This window comes from Chlamydotis macqueenii, chromosome 6 (assembly GCF_036417535.1).
Source record: "Chlamydotis macqueenii isolate bChlMac1 chromosome 6, bChlMac1.mat, whole genome shotgun sequence".
Classification (NCBI taxonomy): domain Eukaryota; kingdom Metazoa; phylum Chordata; class Aves; order Otidiformes; family Otididae; genus Chlamydotis; species Chlamydotis macqueenii.
Window position 1 is genome coordinate 34516598 of NC_141561.1, and position 24969 is coordinate 34541566.

General features: G+C 40.9%; 1 protein-coding gene and 1 long non-coding RNA gene across 2 annotated transcripts; one reads left to right on the forward strand and one right to left on the reverse strand.

Moving 5' to 3' along the window:
- The first annotated feature begins 2679 nt into the window (after positions 1-2679).
- LOC147600249 (uncharacterized) lies at positions 2680-17612 on the forward strand. Its single transcript, XR_015258985.1, has 5 exons — positions 2680-2739; positions 3650-3714; positions 4380-4490; positions 5200-5356; positions 16977-17612. It is a non-coding gene; the product is annotated as an uncharacterized LOC147600249 (long non-coding RNA).
- On the reverse strand, positions 4911-22349 carry WDR75 (WD repeat domain 75). Its single transcript, XM_086751505.1, has 21 exons — positions 22236-22349; positions 21940-22069; positions 21287-21352; positions 20536-20629; positions 19667-19791; positions 19269-19339; positions 18608-18724; positions 17950-18038; positions 16961-17119; positions 16559-16618; positions 16354-16469; positions 15705-15877; positions 14294-14457; positions 11909-12092; positions 9976-10070; positions 9468-9563; positions 8763-8932; positions 8125-8184; positions 6878-7021; positions 6706-6797; positions 4911-5276 (listed from the first exon to the last, which is right to left on the reverse strand). The coding sequence occupies exons 1-21, from the start codon at positions 22322-22324 to the stop codon at positions 5069-5071; spliced, it is 2502 nt and encodes an 833-aa protein (XP_086607631.1). The 5' UTR covers positions 22325-22349; the 3' UTR covers positions 4911-5068.
- Between the last annotated feature and the right edge of the window lie 2620 nt (positions 22350-24969).

Genomic DNA, 24969 nt, shown 5'->3' on the forward strand with positions numbered 1-24969 from the left:
TGCTGATGCTTCTAAGGGCAGAGAAAATAAAAAATGGCAGGTTAAAGGAGGTTATTTTTTTGTTTAAGGGAAACAGTAGCATGCTTTTGTTTTTTTCTAAAGATTATTATCAGATAAGTTTACAACAAATGCGGAACAGTGCAATGGAAATTTTGCAGGGAAGAAAGCTTACTTTTATTAGGAAAACCTGTGACTGTAGGTAAGCACTGGACAGATTGCATAGATCGTAGCGTGACTTTTACCAGAGATTTATAAAATTAGACAATATCTGTCAGGAATAAGTGTACCTCAGTTACTCTGCTTCAGGGCAGATGGGTGGACTAGAAGGTCTGTTGAAGTCCCCTGAGTGATATTTCGAGCTGTTGTTTTCCTTGGTCCTATTCTCTGCTGATCCTAATTCTGGCTGTTACTGCATGCTTCAAAAGGCTCACTGCACACTGGGATTTGGCAGACTGAGGTATCTGAAAGAGGCTCGCCCAAGGTCAGACAGCCAAATGACTGTTAGGCAGAAATAGATGTGAAATACAAAGATCCAGGTGATGGTAAAACACGCTGCACAACTTGAAGTTCTTATTTTTCCCCTGTTCTTGAACAACTGAAAAAATGTAGCCCCCACTGTTTAGTAATACCAGCCTTTAATCTAGCCTTCCTGCCAAGTCTGGCCACCGAGGACTAGGGCATGCTTTGGAGGTAACCAATTTACCGCTAACCAGTCTGGGGCCACGAAACACCAGTGCGCAGCAGTGGTTTTCAGTCTCTGCAGAATTAAACTTGCCTGGTCACCTCTCCTCTGTGTTTAGAGCAACATCTGAGTGGTGTCACAGGGAAGCAGCATCTCGGTCAAATCCCTTTAATAGGGCCTTGCCATATTAATGTTTTTATAATGCTTTCCCTGGCTGCTGAATTTTCAAGTCCTTGAGTTTATCTGACTGCTTGTCCGAGTGGGGAATTTTGGAAGTAAGCCATCCCTGCCTTGCATGGTCTGTCCCTCAGCCCAAATAAAGCTGTGACCGCTTCCGTGAGAATCAGTCCTGTGATGATGCACGAGGCACCCCAGAGTCACTGAACACTGACCTCTCCACGTTGCAGAGGTATCTTGTATCTATCATGCATCTGAAATAACGATATTAAGTTAAATTGCTTTCTCTGTGTTATGTCAAATCTTTCTGATAAAGAGTAATAAAATCCTTATAAAGAGGCCTTTAGAAGGAAGAAGCAGAAGTAAAAAAATCACGTTAAGATTTGACTTAGGGCATCACAGTACCTATGGAGAACTTTCATAGCCACTCCGATACACAAGGTTTAAAAAATATAAAAATATTGAGGAAGCGCAGAAAACAACTGTTTTAAAAACAAAGCATTCCAAAGCAGGCACAGACAGCTGAGCTGCAGCCCTCCCTCTGAAATCTTCATTGTTGCAATTGCAGTATCTTTCAGAAGACATTTCAAAAAGGGTGGTCAGAATACGCCTGCTAAATGTAGTAAAACTCTTAACCAGAAATGTATTTCCTGCGTGAGCAGAAAAAACATACATACAAAACTACAAAGGAAGGACTCTCTTTGTTATCCCAGTACATTCAATCTGGGTGCAAAGCAAAACAAAGGGTAAAAACATAACTCGACTATATCTTTTCTTGATGAAGGTTCCTAACACACTGCTCTACTGCGTGAACACAAAACTAAATTGCATCTTCAGATGCTGAATTGCATCCGAATTGTTCATACCTGGTTATTTTCCAAAAAAGTGCTTTTTACTTTCACAACAAGTATGAAGTTAAAAAAACCTGCACACTAACAAATACTGAGATTTCCTTCTTGCCTTTAAAGCTGCACTTGAGCGTTGCTGACACAATAACACTACACCCGACCTCGATGCAGCCAGCGTTTTTCAAACAGCATCCTTATAGTTCTTTCTACTCAACTTGCACTTGTTTTTCCAAGAGCTAAGTCTAATGTTACTTAAGAAAAAAGACAAAAACCTTTCAGTGTGTCTTTCCTAGTATAGTACATTTTGAGGGAGAAAGAAATCTGTTCATTAATCTTTTTTGGTACTATTTTTTAAAACCTCTGAGTTTTCAAAACCTATCATTTGCCAGTGACAGTCCTAACATTTTCCCTGTTTGTTCTGTCAATTTTTTTTCATTTAGGAAAAAATCCATTGGGTCAAAGGTTCTGAAAAGGCTGTATCAGTTCTAGATCTGTAGATAAGAGGGATGGAAGTAAAAATTGCATAATATTTGGGGAGCTGTGAATTTTCTTTTCAGCTACATACACCAGAAGGCTATTTAAACAGCTGTGATAAAAAAAGGAGAAAAATACAAAAGCAGAAAACTACCTGTAGTTATGACTGTTACTGTGTTTTCCTCCTCCTCTCCCTGTAAATTTGGGAGACAGAAATAAAAAATAGGTGAACTTTCAGGTTTGAAAGGTTGAAAAACCTTTACCGGTTTTAAAAATATATTGTTTTTCTGTCAACCAAGGCCTATAAACAACAAACCAAAATGCCTAAAATATGAAAAACTTTCTTTAAAATTCATAGTTTTATTAGTCTTATGTAAGTAATTTATGAAAAAAATGTTGCCCCTCACACCCAAAAGTAACAAAGGCTGAAGAGCTACAGTAACTGTAACAATTAATCGTGTATTTTTCACATTAATGTCTGATCAGAAGGAAGTCCAGAGAGCGTGCAGTGTGCTGCCGTTGGAAAGTTCACTCCAAGTTGCACGAAACAAACTCCAGGTAAGGCTCTTTCTGCAAAGCAATGTCTGTTGAAGTGTGTTTATATTCTCCGGTGAGGTTTTGACATCCATATAATTGTAAACTTATGGAACAAAACAAAAAAGTGCACTAATTTTTCCACTTTTCTATAACAATGAGTTTGAAACTAATTTTTGACTTAGATTCAGCCAGCACTCGGACCTGTTTGTAGACTTATTTTTAAGAGTTCTGTTCAGTGCAGTGGCTGTTCACAGACAACTGCTGTATTCTAAAGTACATGGCCTTTGTCTCCATCGGCTTTGAAATGAACACCCTGTCCCTACTCAGGTGTGCGTTTTTGGTTGGTAGGTGTTATTTCACTTACTGCATGTAGAAAGTTTCAGCATGTATAATGTTTTTTATTTCTGCAAGCTTCTTGCCTGTGACAATTATACAGGAAGATCACAGGGCCTTGCTACTGGCACTGTCCTCGGCTGTCACGAGGACAAGCTCGGCCAATCGATATCGGCAAGCAAGGTTGCCAAGGTTCAGGGAACAGCCGTATCTGTTTGCCATAGTTAACAGTGAGGGATCATGTCATTGTTCCTGACCTGGCAGTGCAGGAGCTGGGTGGACCACAAGACACCAGCTTTTTTTTGGACTCTTACAGAACCTGTGTCCTTTCAGGGGAAGGAGCCCGCCTGGCTGAAAGTCAGCTTTTCCATTTCTCTAGCACTCAGATCTCTGGGCACCTGAGGTCCGTCTCCTTGTGAGCAGGATGGGTGGCTGCAGGTGTAGCTCTGCCCTCCCACCCTATGATGGGCTGTGCAGAAATGCATTGTAGCAATACTTGGTTACTGGCATGTTAAAAAGTGGCTTTTAAAGTTTATTTGTTCTCTTAATAACACTGAGTTCAGAGCTGAGTACTCACTCTGCACCCTCACCCCTGCAGCCCCAACACACCGAGGACCTCACGGCTAGACTTAGAGGTGAAGTCATCGCTGTGCCACATTCTAGGTAATGCCACAACATTCAACCCCGCCTTCCAGTCTGTGAACTACTCTATACAGAGGTGAACGATGGTTGACTTGCCAGTATGTCAAGGGTCAGCACTGCTTACTACAAACCAACCTTTTGCTTTCATGTTTAAATGTGGGAAGTAAACCTTCCAGCAAAATCATTCTGATTTGCTTTCCTTGATGCCTAAGGATGAATTTCAATGTTTGGAAGTGATAGATTGTGCCTGCCCTCCACAAGAAATAAAAAAAACCCCACTAAATAAAACCCCCAAAAACTACCACCAAAAAACCAAGCAAAGAAAACAACCCCAAACCCACAAATTAAACAAACAAACCCAAAAAAACCGCAAGTGTTGCCTCTAGTTGCCTTCTAATATATGGTGTCAGAAAAGGAGAGAGAGGAAAGGGTCCTCCACTTTGTTTTCAAGGCAGAAATGATGTAGGGAGAGCATGGTTTTCACTGACAGGAGTTGAAGTTTCATTCCTGTTTCCAATATTTTTAGTCTGAGTATTTTTTTGCAAAATACTGTTCCCTCAGAGCTTTTAATGACCTGTGCAATTTCTATCAGCTTGCCTTTATACAGGAGCACCACAGTAGACTATTGACTTTCAGGCCTTCAAACTTACTACTTCAAACTAACTCTACACTCTGATATTGTACAGGAACTACAGCTGATGCACGAGAGGCCTACTAAGGCGGCTGTCAGATGCATCTCCTTCTACACGGTGCAGTTTTCTTGGTATCTGGAAAAGTTCCATTATGCTCTGATACGTGTAAGTACGCTATGCCGAAGAATCTCCAGTACTGTGAACACCAGCACTATACTCTAGAATCATGCCTATTAAATAATTCGTCATCTGCCTGAAGGGCTAGAGAGGAACTTCTAAGGAGGAGACTTGCTACTTACCTGTATCCAGCACTACTAAGAACTACCCTGATTTCCTCTACCAGATCTTGAATTAAGCGCTCTTATTAACTGAAGCTGTTTGCTGCTGTTGTTTTGGCATCAGTAGCCCAGCCTCAGTGGGGGGAGATTTTCAGCAGCTTAGCTGTCACTTTGCTAAGTTATCACAAGTCAGATAATGAACTCAATTTTGCTATTAGCCTTTTAACTACATTTGTAAGGGGAAAAAATCCACAGGTTAAACATTTTCTAAGGTCACAGAGAATGAGTAATAAACTAGGAACAGAACCAGCTTTTCAAAACTTTAATCCCTCCTCCCAGTTCTCCTTTCTTACGGAAATAGAGGCTGCTAAAAATTTATGGCCAAAGGACTTCAAAGATTTTTTTTTTAAGAATATTTAATCCCCAAAGCTTCACCTTACAGTATAAAAACCACTAGATGTCTGTTTAGAAAGCTGATATCCAACTATAGTCCATTTTTCTTATTTTTCGTAGCTCTTTTTCCTGGGATTTAGACAATTTACATGTTGTCGCTCCTAACAGTTCCATAGGACTTGTATCTTCTTGTTCCATTTCAGTAACATCTCCTTCCTCATCTGAATCGTCCTCTGATTTTTCACTTTCCATTTCTACTTCATCAGCAGCTTCTTCAGCACTGTGAGAGGAAGATGATTGGAAACAACTCAATTAATGAAATGAATGGGTACTTTCACATGCTATAGTATCACATCACAAGTAGGTTATCATGCAAATAACTAAGTAAACATTAGATTTTACTTATTTTCATATCAGGCTATTTACAAACTACTATACCTCTCTTGCCATCTCAATTGCTAGCCATTTTTCAAATAGCTGTCCTCTGTTTTAAGCAAACTTAACAGACAAAGTGTTTTTCTTTCTCCAAATATAATACATGACAGAGATTATGAGGCAGATCAGCATTATGTGAAAAGTTACAATCTCACACTCCTACAGGACTAGAAACATCTGACAAACTGGTAGATGAGAATATTCAATAAGGTTATTCTCTTTCAAATCTGAAAAAGGTCACTTAGTCTTAAGAATTGCTACAATACCTTCAGTGTTACTAGAAAAGAAAAAAAGGTTTGTTTGTCTGGGGTTTTTTTTAAACACAAGGAGGTGTTTAAAGTGGCTGCTGCCTTCTGACTTCAAGAGTTAATCTTGTGCTGAAGGAGAAAGCATAATTCCGAAGAATTACACAGAACTGTTACCATTTACAATGTGGTAATTCATAGTATTAACTCAAATGTCTGTTGCAGAAATATTTTGCATCTCATAAAAAATGACCTGCATGGCAGAACAGTAGCGGTCTCCTAAAAACCATCTGTTCAAACACAAATTATTTATCACTCACAGAATGTAAATGTTGAAACATGTACAATACATTAATATTATACTGCCAATGAAAATAAAATGATTTAACATTAATGAGAAAATTAATCTATAATTGATATATTCTTGTCATTCTTCAAGAGCCCAGTCCTACAGGCCTTATATGTAACTTTAAATCTGCAGTCACACTAATTACCAGTGTCAAAGTACAAGCTCTACATATGCAAATATTTACACAGGCCACTGAACTCCCAAATTCTTCAGTACTGAAACTACATGCAAGTTTCTTATATGTTCCTTGTGTTAGATTTTTGCCAGTGTTATGTTGATGTGGCAAAAAGACTTTTACTTGTGTCATCCAGTAAGAAAGCTAGCAATACTGGCCAACACAACATAGCAGAACTGGTTATACTGCTGTTACGACAGAATGCAATGCACATACACATGCACAAACTACTCAAACTGGGAATTTTTCTGGGTAAACCCTGGCACTGCGTACCATCCTCTCACTGATCTCTGCAAATTCAGAATCGCAGCTGATACCAGTGACACATTTTCACCTCTAGCTTGGTAAAAGTTTCATGTAACACTTTGAAGTTTGCACAAAAGAAAAAGGAAGCATTTAATTTGCTTCGGTGTAAGTGACAAGATATATTGGAAAACTGCTTTTACACTTTAGGCAAAGATGTACATAATTTAAAATAACTTGAGAGTTCTTCAATTTCTCTTACCTTTTGTTCTCTTTGGAGATGAGCAATGAATTAATAAATATAGGACAGAGGAAGGAAGCAGATGGCAAAACATGTGCTGGAGTGTGCAAAAGCTGAAAAGATAAAACAGAAGCTTTATGAAAGCTTTTGTTGGTCATGATGCTGTTTGTACACTTACTGTAATTACTCCTACCTCTTTGACAGCAGGTGAATCTTGCTCATGCTTACTATGAACAACCAGTTTTCCATGGTCTGTATCCTCTTGTGATTGCTGACGTCTGTGCTTCCCCAATAGCAAGCTGAATGGGGTCACAGGAAGACTTTCTTCTACTGCCAGCTTGAAAAAGGTGAAAAAGTTTTAAACAGAATTTTAGTGTCACAAATCTAAGTTCTGCCTCATTTTGAGTTACCAAAATTCAGAATCGACCTAGGTGACAAAACTCTATGCTCAAATTTAACTCATCTGTGGCTCTTTGTTCTCAGTCTCTGTCAGGCATCCTGAGAGAGTCCTGCACAGAGGTAATAAAACTCTCCAGGATCTGGACCTGTATTCAAGGACATCAGATTTTAGTTGGTTGATGTACCAATTAACTTCCAAATATGGAAGCTGGTGTGTGTGCCACAAAAACTAAGTACGGCTTTCAGGCTCCACTTATGCCTAAAAGATCATTAATACCCCAGCATCATCTGCTGAGTGATTTAATTACGTAACTAGAAGCAAAACATGGCAACTTCCCTTCTGGCATTTTCCTAGATCAATATACCTTTATCTGAGTTCCGAATTCTTCCCTTGCCCTCCAAAGAAACAGATTGCTTATAACTACATTCCCATTGGATTTTCTATTAGAAAGATATTAACTTCTACTTTGATCTATCGTATCTAGCCAAGCAAATCAATCAAGTGCTACTGTTTTATTCTGTTCAGTGGGTATGAAATACTGCAATACGAATTTAAAAGATCAAATTTCCCAGACTACATCTCCACAGAAGTAATACTGGAATGTAATTCTGAAATGCCTCCTCACTGATATGTCACAATTGACAGACAGTTGTTCATCCTCACCAGAAAGCACAGTTCAGGCCACACTCAAGGTTCCAAGTGGTTAAAGAAACCAAGATAAGAAAAGACCTTATTCAAACAGCAAGTGTTTTTGCTTCATTTGTGTAACCTGAATCCTTTTAGAAAAATATCATTTTTTTTTCCTCAGGGAAAATGAAGGAGTAGCTTAATAATACTTTTTTAAAAGATTTTTACAAACAGCAATTCTGTTAAAAAATAAGCTAACGCAGATTCTGCCCCTTCAGCTAAGGGCCTATGACACACTCTAAGGATCTGGTATGGATTTTCATGACAGAAGGGAATTTGAATCTGACAAACTAAACACCAACAGAATTTTGAACAGCTCTGTACATCTCTGTCAGAACTTCAATAAGAGGTACCTGTTTGCTTGATGGTGTAAGCCTTTCTTCTAGAGACTTTGTGCTAAGCGTCATTAGCTCCTAAAATACAGAATGATGTAGCAGAGTTATACAATGTGAAACTGCTTTCCGTATTTCCATACCTTGCCTACAGCAGCTTCCAACTGGCCCAAGAGCTTTTGTCAGTTGAGTGGAAAAGGCAAACACACCTCTTCCTCTTTATTTTATAAAGAAACTAAAAGGAAGCAGGACTGGATCTAGAGAGTCTATATAGACTTTTTGGGAAAACAAACAAAAAACCACCCACCTACAAATTACAGGGCAAATTCAGTATCATATGAAACATTTGGATAATCAGCAATAATACAGCTTCTTACGTGGTTGTTAATTTGGAAACATTGCCTATGCTGTTTATCTAGTTTCTTCTATGAATGAGGCAGCAGAAACTATTAGCAGTAGAAAACCAGTAAATAGTGAATTTTGAACAAGCTGTTTTGTCAGTTCAAAGCTTTTCACAAAGAACAAAGCACGGCTTATGCTGCCTTGAAGTCACCAAAAAAATCTCTCACACTCAACAGCAGAACTCGGAATTTCTATCAGTTCACATTCAGGAAAATGCTTTTTCCCCAGGAAACCACCTGCCAATTACTATTTCTTACTTGTGTATCCGTAAGAAAAAATAGTTGGGATCTTCTTAGCCAAAGGTATTTTTCCGAGGCAATCGTTTCAGGTTCATCTCTTGGAACAAAGGCAGCAAGATGGATCTTTTCTTTGCAAAGGTTTCTCTGGATATAGATTGGCCGTGGCTCATTTGGTTTAAAGACAAACACTGCAAAACCAAGAATGTCTTCTCTTTCAATCATGAAATTCTCACGTTCCTGGGTATCTGTCAGAGCCCTCTGTATCATAGCCAGTAAGGGCCGGACAGGTACTGCATAGTAGAAGGTACCTTTCACCAGTGCAGACAACATACTCTGAAATTAACTTTTCTGTACAACAGTAGCTATAGGAAGGGTAATCATAATTTGTAGTCAAAGCTCTAAAATGTAGCTGTACAGTTCAACCACAGTTCTGTGTTTACAGGAGAGGGTCAAGAACATTCAAGACCCTGACCCAGAGAACACGGTTAATCCTGTGCTATATCCTGTAGCGCAAGCTGTTGGAAGAAAAGATGAGGAGCCAACATGCTTTACTTGACTGCTGCTGTCAGACATGGCTCTGTTTTCCACAGGTGCAAACACAGTCTCAGGTCTGTCTTATGGCTTTCATGGGGCTGAATTCTAAGAAAACCTTTTCTAGAAATTATGCTTTCACAATTTTAAATTCCACTGACTATTACTTGTCAAAGAAGCCTTTGTACTTACAGCTGGACTCTTTGGAGAGCCATGAGACAGCAGCAATATGTTCTGAAAGGGGATCAGGTTGCAGAACTAAGATGTTGAGGTGGGCACTCCATTCCACTGAAAAGCAAACACAGCACAGCCAGACATGAAAACGTGGCATTCAGTTTTACCTCACTACTTTGCCAAGCAAAAGGTCAAATGGGAGCAACACACAGAGCCTTAACCTCTGGAAGAAGCATGCAACTTCACTTATTCCCAGATGAATAAAAATACACAAATGCTAGAAACAGCTTCTACAAATGTAGGAAATACTAGTTGTTCTTGTGTTATCGATCATCTAACTGAGAATTTACTATGCACATGCACGCTGGACAGGATATTATCTTGACTGAAGTATGAAAATAATTACATTTCCACAGGACATTTTGTAGTGGATCAATCTGGAATCAAACTAGAATTATTTTGATGTTTCATAGCAAATTTAAGTGTTAAATATTACCACTCTAGTATACATTTAAGCTGATCTTACATGCACAACTGAGCAGGTTCCAGCAACACAGAAAGCCACAGTCAGTGGCACCAATAAGGTACTTGGAACATGTTAGTCTCCCAAAGCAGATGTTCCTACAGAAGTAAAGTCAAAACAAGTTAGTGACCTTCAGATTTCATCTTTGTTTCTGTATGTAGTAATGATTCACAAGTCACAAAAACATTCAGTTAAGATTTAGTTCTGATATTTAAATTGGGAAAAGTTTGGTTTTTGCTTTCGTCTGTAGTGGCATGAAATTTCACACACAACAGCCAGATAGGCCGGGGAGATTTAAAAGTATGCATAAATCTATAAAGTCTTAAATAAGTTACAAACCCATAAGTACTTGTAAGTGTTCACATTGAGACTGGAAAATAAATCTGTATTTAAAGAATTCCTACTATTGCTTTAAGTGCTAGAAAGAGAGGAGTAGTAAAAAAAAAAAAAAAAAAGGGTCATAAGCTGCTCTAGTTGAAGAAAGTGTGTGATTTGCTTTTGCTTATTTTAATTTGTCATTCTCTTCTTTGAGAATCATAGAACAGTCTTTTGATTTCTAGTACTATACACTGTTTTCAAAAAAGCTAATAAGGGATGGAATTTCTATATTAAAACATAGCCCTCTGAAGTTATGCAATTAAAACAGTAATTTAATATAGTCCTAGAGTAATTTATTTCCTTTTAATATAGCATATAGTAAGGGCTACAAAAGGAGCAGCTGCCCAGGAAAAGCTTGCCACTGTGCCAAGCTGTCAAGAGAAATATTTTCCATAGATACAGTAAAGATGTGGCTGACACGCCTCCCACGATTTTCCTGCAGACCAGTTTTAGAATCATGTTTCTCAACTTCTCATCTTCGAGCACAAAACCCCCCTGATTCTCTAATTAAAACAAAAAAGCTTAGAAACATACACACAGAACATGGAAGCAACCAATCTCTGTATCTTTCCATTACTTTTTATGTCAGAGTCTTTAAAACATGGTTACCACGCAATGTTTTGCTGTCCATTCTAGGTGTTTCCTGGAAGGGGTATATGAAGTACCTCCAACATTACTGCTCTCAAAGTAATGACTTTGAGAAGCAAGTTTGAGCAGTAGTTAGAAAAACCTTAGCACTGAAAGAGAATGCTACAGTAGGTTTGTGGCATCTTCCTGCTTCGGAAATTGTTTGGATACAGAGATCTGGCACAGAGATGAAGTAAATGAAACAGTGAGGTCACCTACTGCCCTATTTTTCTAAGATTAGAAAAATGATACTTTACCTGGATCAGAAACTGCTGCGTATTTGTACAGTCCAGGAAGCTCTGTATTAAGGCTGTCCTATTCTTCTGAGTCTCAATCTTTTATCTCTACCATCAACCTATGCCATTGCTCATTATCCTTACACAACAGCATGGTATCTAGAGCTTTGGGATGCCTTTTATCACGACAGCACACAATGAAGCATGCTGGGATAGTCTGCCAGGCAAACACAGATTTTTCAGAGGCTAGCAAGGATCAGGATATATATTTTATAGTGCAGATAATAAGGTCAATGTGGCTTTATGGTTTATTGATTTAACTTCTACTTGCATATACGTGTACATGGGTAAAGCACAAACTTCTTATATTTATACTTTTTCAGTACTTTGATTCATGCCTAGGGTAATGGAGAAAAAGAGAAGGGCTATTAACACACTACTGTGTGCCCAGTGATACTTATGTGAGTATGGGAGGTACAGGAGTCATGAGCAAGGAAGAAGATGAAACTGCAAAGCTTGATCTTCTTAAGTTACCAGCCATCTAAAAGCCACTTTGGAGCCTTTTCTACATATGAATTTAAGACTGTTAAATTCAATGTTTATATGAACATATACAATGTCTTGGACTACTATGAACTGATTCTTTCTGTTCCAAGAGTTCAAGGCAGATATAAAAAGCCAGATGAAAACCATACCTTATTTTTCCAGGTGGATGGCAAAACGTACACTTAAGATCCCACGTAACTGAATCCCATACAGTGACAGTTTCTTCAAAGCTAACAGCAAGCAAAGAGCCATCTTCTGAGAAACAGCAATTAGTAGCTTGGTAGTTGTGGTAGCTGCCTACAAAGTCACAGCTCCAGCTCACACTTTGCTGCGCTGCATTGAACAAACAAGCTAATTAATTCAATCTACACATGAAGAAAGAAGAATTCAAGTATTAGAGCTGCAAAATATGCTCAAGAGCAAGAAGACAGTGTTTCAGGAGGCTTACATTTTTAAGGGGTACAGAAAATCTGCCCTGTTCTAGTACAAGAAACATCAAATGGGTTTTCCATTTGTCCTCAGTTTTACATCTGAACAGTGAATTCTGAGACTGACATGGTACAATATTCATGTTTACTTTGCCAACTGCTTTAACTCTGCTTTCAAATAGGCAGATGTTAGATAAAAGAAAAAGAAATATTGAAGTAGATTCAACACTTAGTATTCTGAAACATATTGTTCTTTTAAAACTGTAACAAGAACATGATCTTTACTCAAAATTTGAGCACAGGTTGCATTTGAGTCCAACAAAGCTCATAGTTCATTGATATAAAGTCTGAGGATCACAAAGTGACCCATCAGCGTGCTTCCTTGTCTTGGCTAACCTGCCAGTGCATTCAGTTGAGATAGCTTTCCCGTTGTTGAGAATTACCATAAAACAAACAGAAGCAAAGTGATGTACTTACCACATAACATACATTTCCCAGTATAAACAAATTCATACAGCATGCTTTTGAAACATATGAGTAGGATGAGGAAAGAAAGGAAAATAAGTTCACCCTATGCTAAGATATCCTTTATGTAATGGCTACGAGTTGATCATTAAAAGAACTGCCTGTAAAAAAAAGCCAGAAACAATTCACTACTTTAAACTGCATGGCACCATCTAGAGGCACAGCAAGAGATCTGCTGTGAAGAAAGAGATGCCAGAGCCTATTCTACATATGAACTAGTTCGTTTATTAATATTTGCTGCCCAGAAGCCTGCAGCAGGTTGAGTCTTTCTACCTGAGCATTCCTACCCTGATCCCCCATGGCAAATACACCACAGAAGTCAGCACTAATTTGTACTTTTACACATGAAACAGAACTCCCTGTGGTCACTTAAACACACCCCCCCCTCATTATGAGGCTAGTCAGCAGGTACAAAACTCTCTTGTTGAAGGAAACAGGATCCCATTAGGTTTCATTCCCAGTCCACACTGTACTCAAGATCAAAGTACCTGCTCATTCAGTTAAGATATAATCTATGCCTAGAATAACTTACAATCAAAAAAGAAAAAGCAGCTCTTTCAGATACCATTGTGGGAGTTGCTATTAAGTAAATATATGCAGAAATCCTTGTAAATGACTCCAACCTTTCTTTTTTTTTTTTTTCTCATGAGCAGCCACTCTTGAGGAGCAAACAGCTTGGAAAGAGAAAGTCAATTTGGCAAAGTGAGTTTGCTAAATGGAAACCTGAGTAGCTGAAAAGTACTTTTGCATATGTTCTCACCTGCCCAGGAAAACACAAACACGTAATGAACTGCTTGCAGTTCAGCAAGAGCACTACCACATCTATTTGGGAACATGAAAAGATAAGACACCCAAGTGGCAGGAAAGTTCCAGCTCACTTAAGTGTGCCTGGCACCATAATAACAATTAAGTAAAAGGAAATTAAGAAGCAGGAAATCTTTTCTATTTTGCATGCAAAGGCATACAGAGTAATACACATCCCTCAGATGTTCCGTTTGAAACAAGTGAACATCAGCATGCATTCTGAGAGGTGAAATTTGGTTACTTAGGTATCTTGGAAGCAGATCCTAAATATCCATTCTAGGACATTCAGACATCTAATGGAAAGGAAGGATGTTCCAAAAATGAACTCTGAAGTGGTGAAGCTGCAGAATGGCAAAGTGGTATTTTACACAAAGTCAACTAAACCAGAACAACATATTTCTGCATCCTGCTCCCTCCAGCAGAAGTCTCAAATAAAAAGACTACCCATAGGAATGACAAAAATCAATTTTCCCAGCATGGAAAAATTATTACCACAAACAACCCTTTAAATAATCAACACAGGCTGCCATTCCCTTCTGCAGCAGGCTTGGCAAAGTCTTTGCTATTTCCGGAACCTCCACATCATCCATAACACTGCAAAACTATGACAGAACTCCATCACAAAGGATGCCCAGGAGAACACAATACTCCACACAACAGAAGAAACAGATAGATGCATGAGACTCAAGGGCCTAGTTCTGAAAATATGAAGTTAGGGTCAGAATTTCTACAGCATGTTACAAGACAGCAAGTAAGTCACGTTTTGACTGGACTTACCCTCCGGATCAGTGTCTTCTACAATCACCCAGACTTTAAACACACAATCTCTGCCAGTTGTTACCAGTATCAGAGAGTCATCTTCCAATTCATCCATGTCACGAAAGCACATGTCTGTTATGTGGTCGTCATGGGGCATATTTATTCTAGTATTCAGCTTAAAGCTACAGGAAAAGAAAACAGAAGTTTGCATTTTTATTTCATTTTGAACTTGTGGAAGATTTCAGTTTGAGATGATTCTGGAAGGGGCAGGGGGAAGAGGAATCAAAGAAACTTCTCTCTAGTTACATAGCTAAATGGTGTCACGTTTACAGATTGGATTTCCCTAATCACTTCCATACAGGAAGACAGATATGTGAATTTAACAAGTAAATATGTGAATTTAAATCCCATGGTTAAAACAGCCTGTCTGACTAATACAAGTAAATTAAATTCAGGGCAATTATTTCTAATCTGTATTTACTTCAACTCTGTGCATTGTTTCAGATGCATGTAGTATGCATGGTAAACTCTCCCTAGGGTCTTCCCTAGAATTTTATTAGTTGATTTGGAAAAACTCTGTCTTTACAAGACAAAGCCTGCACGTGGGTCGTGGCAATCCCATGCACAAATACAGGCTGGGCGGAGAATGGATTGAGAGCAGCCCTGAGGAGAAGGACTTGGGAGTGCTGGTGGATGAGAAGCTCAACATGAGCAGGCAATGCGCCCTTGCGGCCCAGAAGGCCAACCGCATCCTGGGCTGCATCAAGAGAAGCGTGGCCAGCAGGTCGAGGGAGGTGATTCTCCCCCTCTACTCTGCCCTGGCGAGACCCCACCTGGAGTGTTGTGTCCAGCTCTGGAGCCCCCAACACAAGAAGGACGTGGACCTGTTGGAGAAGGACCAGAGGAGGCCACGAAGATGATAAGAGGGCTGAAGCACCTCTCCTATGAGGACAGGCTGAGAGAGTTGGGGCTGTTCAGCCTGCAGAAGAGGAGGCTCTGGGGAGACCTGATAGCGGTCTTCCAGTACCTCAAGGGGGCCTACAGGAAAGATGGGGAGAGGCTGTTCAGTAGGGCCTGTTGTGATAGGACGAGGGGCAATGGTTTTAAAATAGAGGGAGGTAGATTTAGATTGGATATTAGGAAAAAAATTTTTACAATGCGAGTTATAGAACATCGGCACAGGTTGCCCAGAGAGGTGGTGGATGCCCCATCCCTGGAAACGTTCAAGGCCAGGCTGGACGGGGCTCTGAGCAACCTGATCTGGTTGGAGATGTCTCTGCCCCTTGCAGGGGGGTTGAACTGGATGACCTTTGAAGGTCCCTTCCAACTCTAACCATTCTATGATTCTATGATTCTAAGCCTGTGCAGATATTTGTGTGATACTTAAGATAGATTTTGACACCTAGAAGGCCAGCTCTATTATCGTTACCTTTGCGTTTCTTCATCATAGAACCAGAGCTTCAACTGTAACTCAGGGTCAGTTACTTCTTCTCTCTCTTCTACTGTTGCTAACCACTTGCCTTGTGCACTAAATGCAACTTTTACCAAATCAGCTTGGTTTAAACCTGCCTGATGAATGTATTGTCGTTGTACAATATCCAGCTGCAAAATAACAAGATCAAAATTAAATTTCAAAATTCAAGTGCACATTCAGAGATTTCATTCATAAAACCCTGGAGAAAGGATGCTCTGAAAGCACAGATTAGAACTGAATGAGCTACGGCATTAAAGAAAGAAATGTTGGGAAAGCATAATTAGGCCATGTACATTCCACAGTAACGCTAAGTGTAGTAAAGAAGGAAAAAGTAAAAATGGGAAGATACTTTAGACAGATTTTACTTAGAAATTTTTGATATTTAACAGGAACAGCGCACTGTTTTGAAGTATTTATTCAACTGTCAACACTCAGCCATGCTTAACAAGCATAAAGCTGAAAACATCTCAACTTGGAATCCAGTGCCAGGGTATAGCTACTGGCTTTCTTCCTGTTTGCCATATTGAGTTTTCAAATAAATTCTGATGCATAACTTCCTCAATTGAATAAGTTAAAAGTTTTAGTACAAGACCATCCAACTTACACTGAACAGCTGTTGGTCGCTCTGGAGACAGTAGAACTGCAAGTGGCCAGGCTCTCCATTCAGGACCAAAGCTTTGGTTCGAGGATCAACCACTAGACCAGTCTTGACATCTGCACCTGGAATCAAAAATAAGATGACAAATGACCCAAGATGGGAAGCGACACATTCTGCCCTCTACGTGGAAGATAAATTTGATTGCACTTACTTTTGATTAGCCCTTGAATGCTTTTGGAAAATCTTAGGTTGCTGTTGATTATTGTAATTCCTGAAAGGAAAAGCAGAGAGTCTTGCAAAAGGCACCTGCAATGTAACCACATCTCATAGTGGGGAAGGGACCTTAACCAACTGTACTTAATCCCATAAACGTGTATTTTCTCAATTTATGACACCCCTGTATTACGGTGGAAAGTCAAGTTACAGCAGTGACCAGGCAAATTCACAGAACTGATGAAAGAGCAAAACATCACTTCAAGCATCTGTTCTTTCCAATCAATACTGAACTTTTATACAGTATCTAGTTAATTCCTCTGAAATTAACAAAATAAAGCTCATACAGAGTTGCATTCCATTTTGCATGAAGTGATACTTAAAGTATGTTTTGGCTTACTGTTGTCTGAATGCAGGGTGCAACAGAGCGCGCCATCAGGTGACATGGAGATGTACTCAATAGCAGATCCCAGACGAGGAAGGAAATCCTTCTGACGGTCCGATTCATTGTGCCACAGAACTAGAACAGATTCAACTCCGCCACTCAGCAAGCTGGTTCCTTTTCCAGAAATAAAAACGGAGTTATAGGTTTTGCTTAAAAAGAAAAAAATATCATCAGCATGTCAGTGTTTCCAATGACAGACACACATAGGTTTCTCAAAACCCTTTCTTAAACTGTCACATACAAAGCAATTATTCCTCATATCTAGCCTGGGCAACACACACAGCTTTACTTCTCATTATCCCATGTTAAATTACTACAGAAACCTGGATTAAATAACAAGAATTGAGCCTGCAGTAAAGTTTAAACAATGCTTTGGGAGCAGTACATCCCATTACTTTCTGAATCAGCGGAGTATTTGCGTTCGAATGCAGCTGAATTGTTCTCCTATCAGAAGATTTCTTACTTCTTTGCAGTAAGAAATATCCTAAGAAGAACAGTTCAGATCCCACAATTCAGATAAAAGTTAACTGTGTTTTTGCCACTGGGTGCGAGCTCTGACAAGACTGGCTTGTTTTGTTTGGATGCAAATAAAGACTCTGGCAAGAAATCATGAGTATTACTGATGAAAGACGTGGGGGGAGGGAGAGTGGAGGTGGGGGAAAAGAGGTAAGAGAAGGGGTTTGAATTTACATTCTGTCACTGAAGGTAGATATTTGACATCATGAATGCCAGTGAAAATATATCAAAAAATAACAACTGCTTCCGTTTTTATTTTGATCCTTCCTGGACATATCTAAAATTCTAGAAATTAATTTGTTAGTAAGCAGACAATCTCAAACTTCTATTGATTTTTCCCTCCCTGCTGCAACTCTTGACTTTGAGAAAGTTATTTTCTTTGTTTGTTGGGGTTGTTTTGTTGGTTTGTTTGTTTGTTTTTAACTCACCTTCCATAGAAAAAGCTACATCCATGACGGTATCATGATGCCAGTGCAGTGTGGAAAATGTGTACTCTTTCTTGTGGTAGAAATTCCTCCTATGTGGGGAGAAATAGAACAGTTCTTTAAGGACATCATCAACAACACAGCAAATGAAAGGAAATACTGAACTGCATCAAGTATACCATCCTCTCCTCTAACTTCTAGACTAGAGTTTCTTGTATGCTCAAGTGATGCAAAGAGAGGGAAGGAACCATGCTAGCAGGTTTTTAGCACCTTCCTGGTGCACACCACACATCCTAGTCATACTGAGTAACTCAGCAAGCATATTTTTCGTAACCACACAATTCCACCAGCATGTTCTCCCTGGGACTCTACTTGCCCATAAGGAGTCTTTTCAGCTTCTCTTGCATTACCTTTTTCAAATACAGTTTAGATTCATGGAGCATAGCTTCACAGGAATATTTTCCCATTTGACATTAACCAGAAGCTGTATGCTGAAGTCAATGTCAGTGCTGCAGCTTCAAAGGACTTGCCATTCTTTGCTCATTAAGACTTCTCAAAGTGGCAGCGTCAAGGACAAATTAGACTGGTTTGCTTAGGTTTCACTTAAATCCTACGATTACATCAGTTCATGGGGTACACAGCTGAATCAAAATGTGCATACCAGAGGCGAATCTTTCCATCAGCATGGCCAGTTGCAATACAATCCTCCGTAGGATGGCACGCTATGCAAGTGAAGTGGTTGTTTCCACTTTTTGTCTTTATTGCACTTACAGAAAACCTTCAAGAGTTAAGAAAGTACCTTTAATTATATGAGGTTTTGGGTTTGTTTTTTAAACACAGCTTCAAAAGTATCATCTAATGTACATAAAAATAATTCTGACTAGCAAAATTAAACATCTCCAAGTTGTTATAGTTACATGCTGTCTCCAAAAAATAGTGACAAACTTGTATTTCTCTATTTCATTAGTTCTTTGCCTTCAATCAAGCTGAAGGATTTTTCGTTCTTTCCCTCCATCTCTCCTTCCACCTCCACATCCTCCCCCTGCCCTTGTTTTGGCCCTGACCAAACTATGTCATTTGTTTCAGTCCAGCATCAGCATTTACCTGAAAAAAAATACATGTGACTGAGCTGAAAAGCTAAGCTACCAATGCCACTGCAGCAGCTCACCGTCTGCCTCTATGGGAAGCTCTATGGGAATACTGACTCCAGCATAAAACCAAATGGTTGCTGACAAATACAAAGTAACATGTGCACACATCACCAGTTAACAGACATTTATGATCTATCGGACTGAATCAATGCCTGACATTTTCATTCTTACCTGTTCAGCTGTTTCCGTTTAAAAAAATAAACTTGGAGATTAGCCTCCTTCACTGATGCCACGTATTCACCCTGTTACAGTAAAACAACAACTTAGGACATACAGATTATGTTCTTACACAGGAATTAAGGAAAAAGTTCCACTACAAAGTACTTAAAATTGGAGATAACATATAAGCTGATGTTAAGTAAATATTTTTCCTATTAGAAGTGGGGTTTTTTTTAAATAAAAGAAAGCATAGGTTTTACAAATACACAGAATCATTAACTTCATTTTTTTCAGTGCTGCTGTGCTACTGTAAAAGCATAAACAGCATATAGTTCATTTGAGAGGAAAAAAAACCAAAACCCAGGCAACCAACACCCAACAGAAGAGAAAACCCTAAAAGGTGAATATACTTCTCTTCCAAATGCAATACGCTTCGGTGACGCATCCACACCATCCAAAACCACTGACAATTCCTTGGCTTCCAAATCTTGGGCTGCTGCTTTTGTCAGCTTAACCGAGACCAGCTGGAATGTATCTGACCAAAGAAAAATCTGTTATCAAAAGGTTTTTATGAACAAGTTTATGTACGCCCCTTACAAAGGAGATTTACACCCCTTCTACCTTAAAACTAACATATTAGTAGCTTCCAGCTTTTTTCAATAAATTTTAAAAGGTTTGTAATACCTTATAAAAAAATAACTGTTTCAGATATTTTAATTCATACAATAGCATTAAAGATTGAGGACTACACAGTGGATACCAGTACAACTGTAATCAGAAACCAAACAAAGCTGCGTAATATTTGCTCTTGCTCCGAAGCGACATTTGTAGCAATATTGTAAGAGTAAGGTGAAGTTGTATTTATATTTACTTCAGACAAAATGCTACGAAAAAAATATCTAGGCATGCTGTTACATAGGACAAGCTATTTATGTTAATACAGCCTAAGGTGGAAGAGTAGTCTCAAGTACTGCAGCATGCCCTATACCATGGGAAGCACTGCTTAAAGATTTATTGCGTCTGCAACATCAGATACATATGGTATATGCTTCAAAAGTGAGGACACGCACTCGTCTATACAAATATTAAAAAAAACATGTCATAGAATGACAACAGAAAACGGTACAGAAGGCAGGACTGCAGACATCTGTCAAAGAATTTAAGAAATATTTTCAAAAGTGCTATTATTAAAGCACGTTCTTGCAGCACACCATTCACTGACAGGACAGTGGCTTAGAGACAGCCTAAGACGACAAGGATGACAAAAATCATACCGTACCTCTTTCACCACTCTTTGGAATTACAACAAACACAGAGTCCTCCAAACTAGGAAGTGCGTACAGTGCCAGAAGTTTGGATCCTACAGTGAAAGTCTGAAGAAAAACAGAGAAGGAGGTCAGCAATTATTACACTTGTGCGTATGGTTTTGAACAGTGAATAATGCTAAGTTTTGGCACCTAGAAAAACACATATGCTTTAAAGAAATCCTGATGTAGTAATTAAAATTCTCAGTTCTAAGACAAATAAAAAGACCTTCACTCTATGAAGGATTAATACAAATGTTAAAACAGTACTAATGAAGTATGAGACATCAGATTTACTGAAAATCCTGAAGGTACCTTACCCCTAATACAAAGCAGAATGCCCACCTACAGGAAAGTGCCTCTAGCAGGAAACAGTTAGCAGCCCAGGTTTTCAAGCAATCATATCAACTCCTATTGGCAGATCACAAACTGCAGCACACTCCCTGTGAGCGACACCGGACTCTGAACTGCAGCAAGTAGCAAACTCAGTATGTCAGTACATGTCCCATCTTGTTCCCAAAATCATACTGCATCACCATGAATTTCACATCAATTGCCGCATTCTATTACTGCCGTAAATGGACGGCTGTCAGGCTGTGTTAACGGCACAACACATCTCAGACTGATTTGTGGCCATGTGTAGTAATAGCTGCAGAAATACTTATTCTACTATCAATAGACCAAGAATAATTTCAACATATGCTCAACAGAAATAACTCAACGTACTTTAATGGGAATCCCATCCATGAAGTCCCACAGCTTAATGCTGCCATCAAGAGATGAAGAATATAGCTGAGGAAAAGAAAAAATACATAAACACTATATCAAAGCCAGCTTTTACATAAAATTACAGCTTAAAAGTTGAAGGACTGTGATTCTCAATGGCTGCATCATCATAAGTACAGGACATGGACCAGCTCTGTGCTGCCTTCAAACAAAGTGCAGTGGAAATACAACACTATTATTGTTTTGAAATGTACATTTTCATGAGGTGTGAAAGAAACAACAGGCATTTGTGTTCAATCACTTGAGCCTAACAGAGTAAGCACAGATATCCATTATGTGAACATCTATTAACTTTGCATAGAGAACACGCAGATGCAGTCCACCTTGGCAGATCATTCTGGTTTATGTATCAACACCAGAAAAAACCCAAGCAAACTGAGAGTCACTCCGTATCGGCAGAGAGGGGCAAACACTAACCACAGTAAACGCTGCTGATTTCCACACATGCTTATTTTCCACCTTTAATAATAATAATAAAAAGTATCAGCAAAACTTCCTCTTCAGTTTTGCTGCCGTTCCACTCAACCAGTGTCATCCACAGCGGACCCCCAACACCCCCCTAGCCAAACCTCCTCCCCCCCCCCGCCCCAAACCTGCATGTGGTTGTGGGGGTTGAGCTGGATGGCGGTCACCCGGTCGCCGTGGCCGCCCATCAGCCGCAGCGTCTCCTCGGTGGCCACGCTGTACACCTTGACGAAGTCGCCGGAGGCGCAGAGCAGGTACCTGTCGGGGAGAAGGACAGCCGTCACCCCGCCACCCCAGCACCACCACCCCCCTTCCCGCCCCGGGGAGCCGCAGGCCGCGGTGACACCAGCCGGTGGCCCCGTCGCTGCTGAGCTCAGGATCTTCCCCTCCCCGGCTGAAAGGCCCAGTCCCCAGCCCCACTCGCTTGGAATCGGCGGAGAAGACGGCCCGGGCCCCGTGGAGGCTGCTGCCGCCGCATCGCACCACGCGGAGCGCCGCCGCCGGCGCCACCATATTTCCTCCGGCGGAACCTCTGACCTTTCACCCCCGCCCCGGCGAGCGCGGCCGCTCTTGCCCCGCCCTCCCCGGCGACTCTATGGTGCCCGCGCTCGTCGGTCAGTTCCGCTCGCCACCGGCAGGGGGCAGAGGCGACTTCGCGCCGGCCCTGGTTGGCTCCTCGGCCGTGACGTCGTGAGGGCGGGCTGCTCGCGCGGCCTTGCGGCGCTGTGCCGACCCTTTCCGGCCGCCGCGCCTCCCTCGCGCCTCCCTCGCGCCTCCCTCGCGCCTCCCTCGCGCCTCCCTCGCGCCTCGCTCGGACAGGCGAGGGCGCCTCCCTCGCGCCTCCCTCGCGCCTCCCTCGCGCCTCCCTCGGACAGGCGGGGGCGCCTCCCTCGCGCCTCCCTCGCGCCTCCCTCGCGCCTCCCTCGCGCCTCCCTCGCGCCTCCCTCGGACAGGCGGGGGCGCCTCTCTCGCGCCTCCCTCGCGCCTCGCTCGGACAGGCGGGGGCGCCGCCCTCGCGCCTTCCTGGCACTGGGGGGGACCGGTCCCGGCGCTGCCGTTGCCGGAGAGCCCGGCCGTCCGCCGAGCCCAGCGCTCCCGCGGAACCTTCCCCCGGCCCCGGCCGCTCTCCTCCGTCCGTCCCCGCGCTAGAGGGAGAGAGCGCTGGGGCAAGGATGCGGCAGGCTGGGAGGGCTCCCAGTCACCCGAGCACACGGGGCTCAGGGCGGTGCGGGGCAAGGAAAGACCCTCCGGCTGGTCCCGGGGCTGCGTGGGGATAACTGAGGGGAAAAGCGCGTACCTCCCCCGTTTAAATGGGCAGGAAGGGCGGAGGAGAAGAGATGGAGAGGTACGCTTTGTTAAAACCCCAGTTATTGACTGACTTGGACAAACTGTGAGTTTGCCGAGTTACTGAGGACATCGTGTTCTCCAAAGGAAAACTGTCAGAAGCAATCCGACTGTCTGGAATAAGGTGTGATTTATCGTGTCTGGGCCCTTCTGCTTTAGAATAGTAGTTACAGTTCTTGCACAGCTGTGTATTTTTGGCTGCTGCTTACGCTATTGAAACAATCTCTGGTATGCTTGTAATTGATTTTTAAACAGTTCCACTTAAAATAACAATAAGAGTAACAGGTGCAGTCTGGAGGGCTAGTTGTGATTTTCCAACTGTAGGCCAAGTTATGTCCTTTTCATAATTGCTGACTGAATTCTAGTTTGGAGGGTAAGTGAGGATCTTGTGGGGAGAGCAGCACACGCATCGGAGTACTCTGGTTGTAGGGAAGTGAGTATGGGTGTGAGGGAGCATAATGCATCCAGAAACTTGGCTCCTCATCTCAAATGCTTTAACAATTAAGCAGTATGCACATTCTGGAGCTGAAAGCAGAATTTACAAGTTCTGTCTAAGTACAGTTGTGTGCCTAACAGCTGTGTCATTCTCGTTCCGGTGACTGTTTCAGAAAGTGAAGGCAGATGCACTCTAATGCTCTTCCTGTGTGGGACAGTATGACATGACGGAGTTCTGAGCCACAGATACTGAGTAAAGCCAGAGTTCTTTCATGGGAGAAAAAGCAAGATCTCTAGGAAAAGATAGTCCCTTTAATTTAATCCAGATTAATTATGTGAATGGGAAAAATCTTACTATCTCTTCAGTCTGAGGCTACACTAAATCTAGTCAAGCCTAGTTAAAACCTAGAAATTTGGCCTGTGTAACTTTCTCCTTGGTGAAGGAGAAAGGCAGATACCTTGTGCATCTTAATGCACGTGTTTTTATTATACTGTTGTACTGCACGTTTGATTTTATCCTTTTAAGAAGTCAGTCATAAGCTTTGAAGATAATAAACCATGTAGGACTCAAGACTACCCCCAAACTAAGAGGGTAAGTATCAGGTCTACTATAGCGACACAATCCAATTCGCTGTAATGTTCCATATTTAGAATAGCACTACTAATATCTTTGGACAGCATTACTTAGAACAATTAGACAGTGCACCTACAGACCAAAAAAACCTGTATATCATAACTACCAAGTGATCTTTTGCTACTGAAATCCCATTAATTGTAGCTGTGTTACTGGGTTTTAATGCTTAAGCGTGGGAAGGAAAATATGAATGAGCTTGTGCTGCTGGAAGCAGAGAAAGCAGTGACTGTGCTGTGGGGGAACAGTGTTCTGCACTGGTACTGGTGGCACGTGGTTTATTTTATCTGTCTTTGCTCCTACCCTATGCTATATGTCCCTTTTCTACTCCTTTCTCTGTTTTTTTTTTTTTTAATTTAAACTTTGTACTACTATATTTGTGTGTCTTTCTACTATCATATGAATAAAGAAATTTGATCCTGAAAAACTTACCTGATTTAACAAATGTAAGATTATGTATACGACTCACGGTCAGATCTCAATTCTTGAAACAACTGGTAGTGTTTTCTCAGAGTTTAATTTGTAAAGAAGTCTAAATGATTTTTGTATTCAAAGTTAAAATGTTGCCATAAGCTTATTGGCAGCCTTGTGTGTTTTTAAAAAAAGAAAAAAAAAAGTTTTGTTCATGTTTTTTTAAATGCACTTAGTTCAGTGTCATCACCTGCATTTTTAAGTGACGAAGATGTGGCTTGGGGCACAGGCGTATAAAGAACCAAAACTTACCTGTAGCAGTTTTGGGCAGCTGAGG

Excerpts from the sequence above, each read along its gene's own strand:
- WDR75 (XM_086751505.1), bottom strand. The coding sequence starts at position 22,324 with ATGGTGGCGCCGGCGGCGGCGCTCCGCGTGGTGCGATGCGGCGGCAGC. Across the intron at positions 15,878-16,353 it reads GCGACCAACAGCTGTTCAGT|CTGGATATTGTACAACGACA; the intron begins GTAAGTTGGATG and ends GTTATTTTGCAG. Across the intron at positions 8,933-9,467 it reads GCTCTCCAAAGAGTCCAGCT|TGTTTGTCTTTAAACCAAAT; the intron begins GTAAGTACAAAG and ends TTGGTTTTGCAG.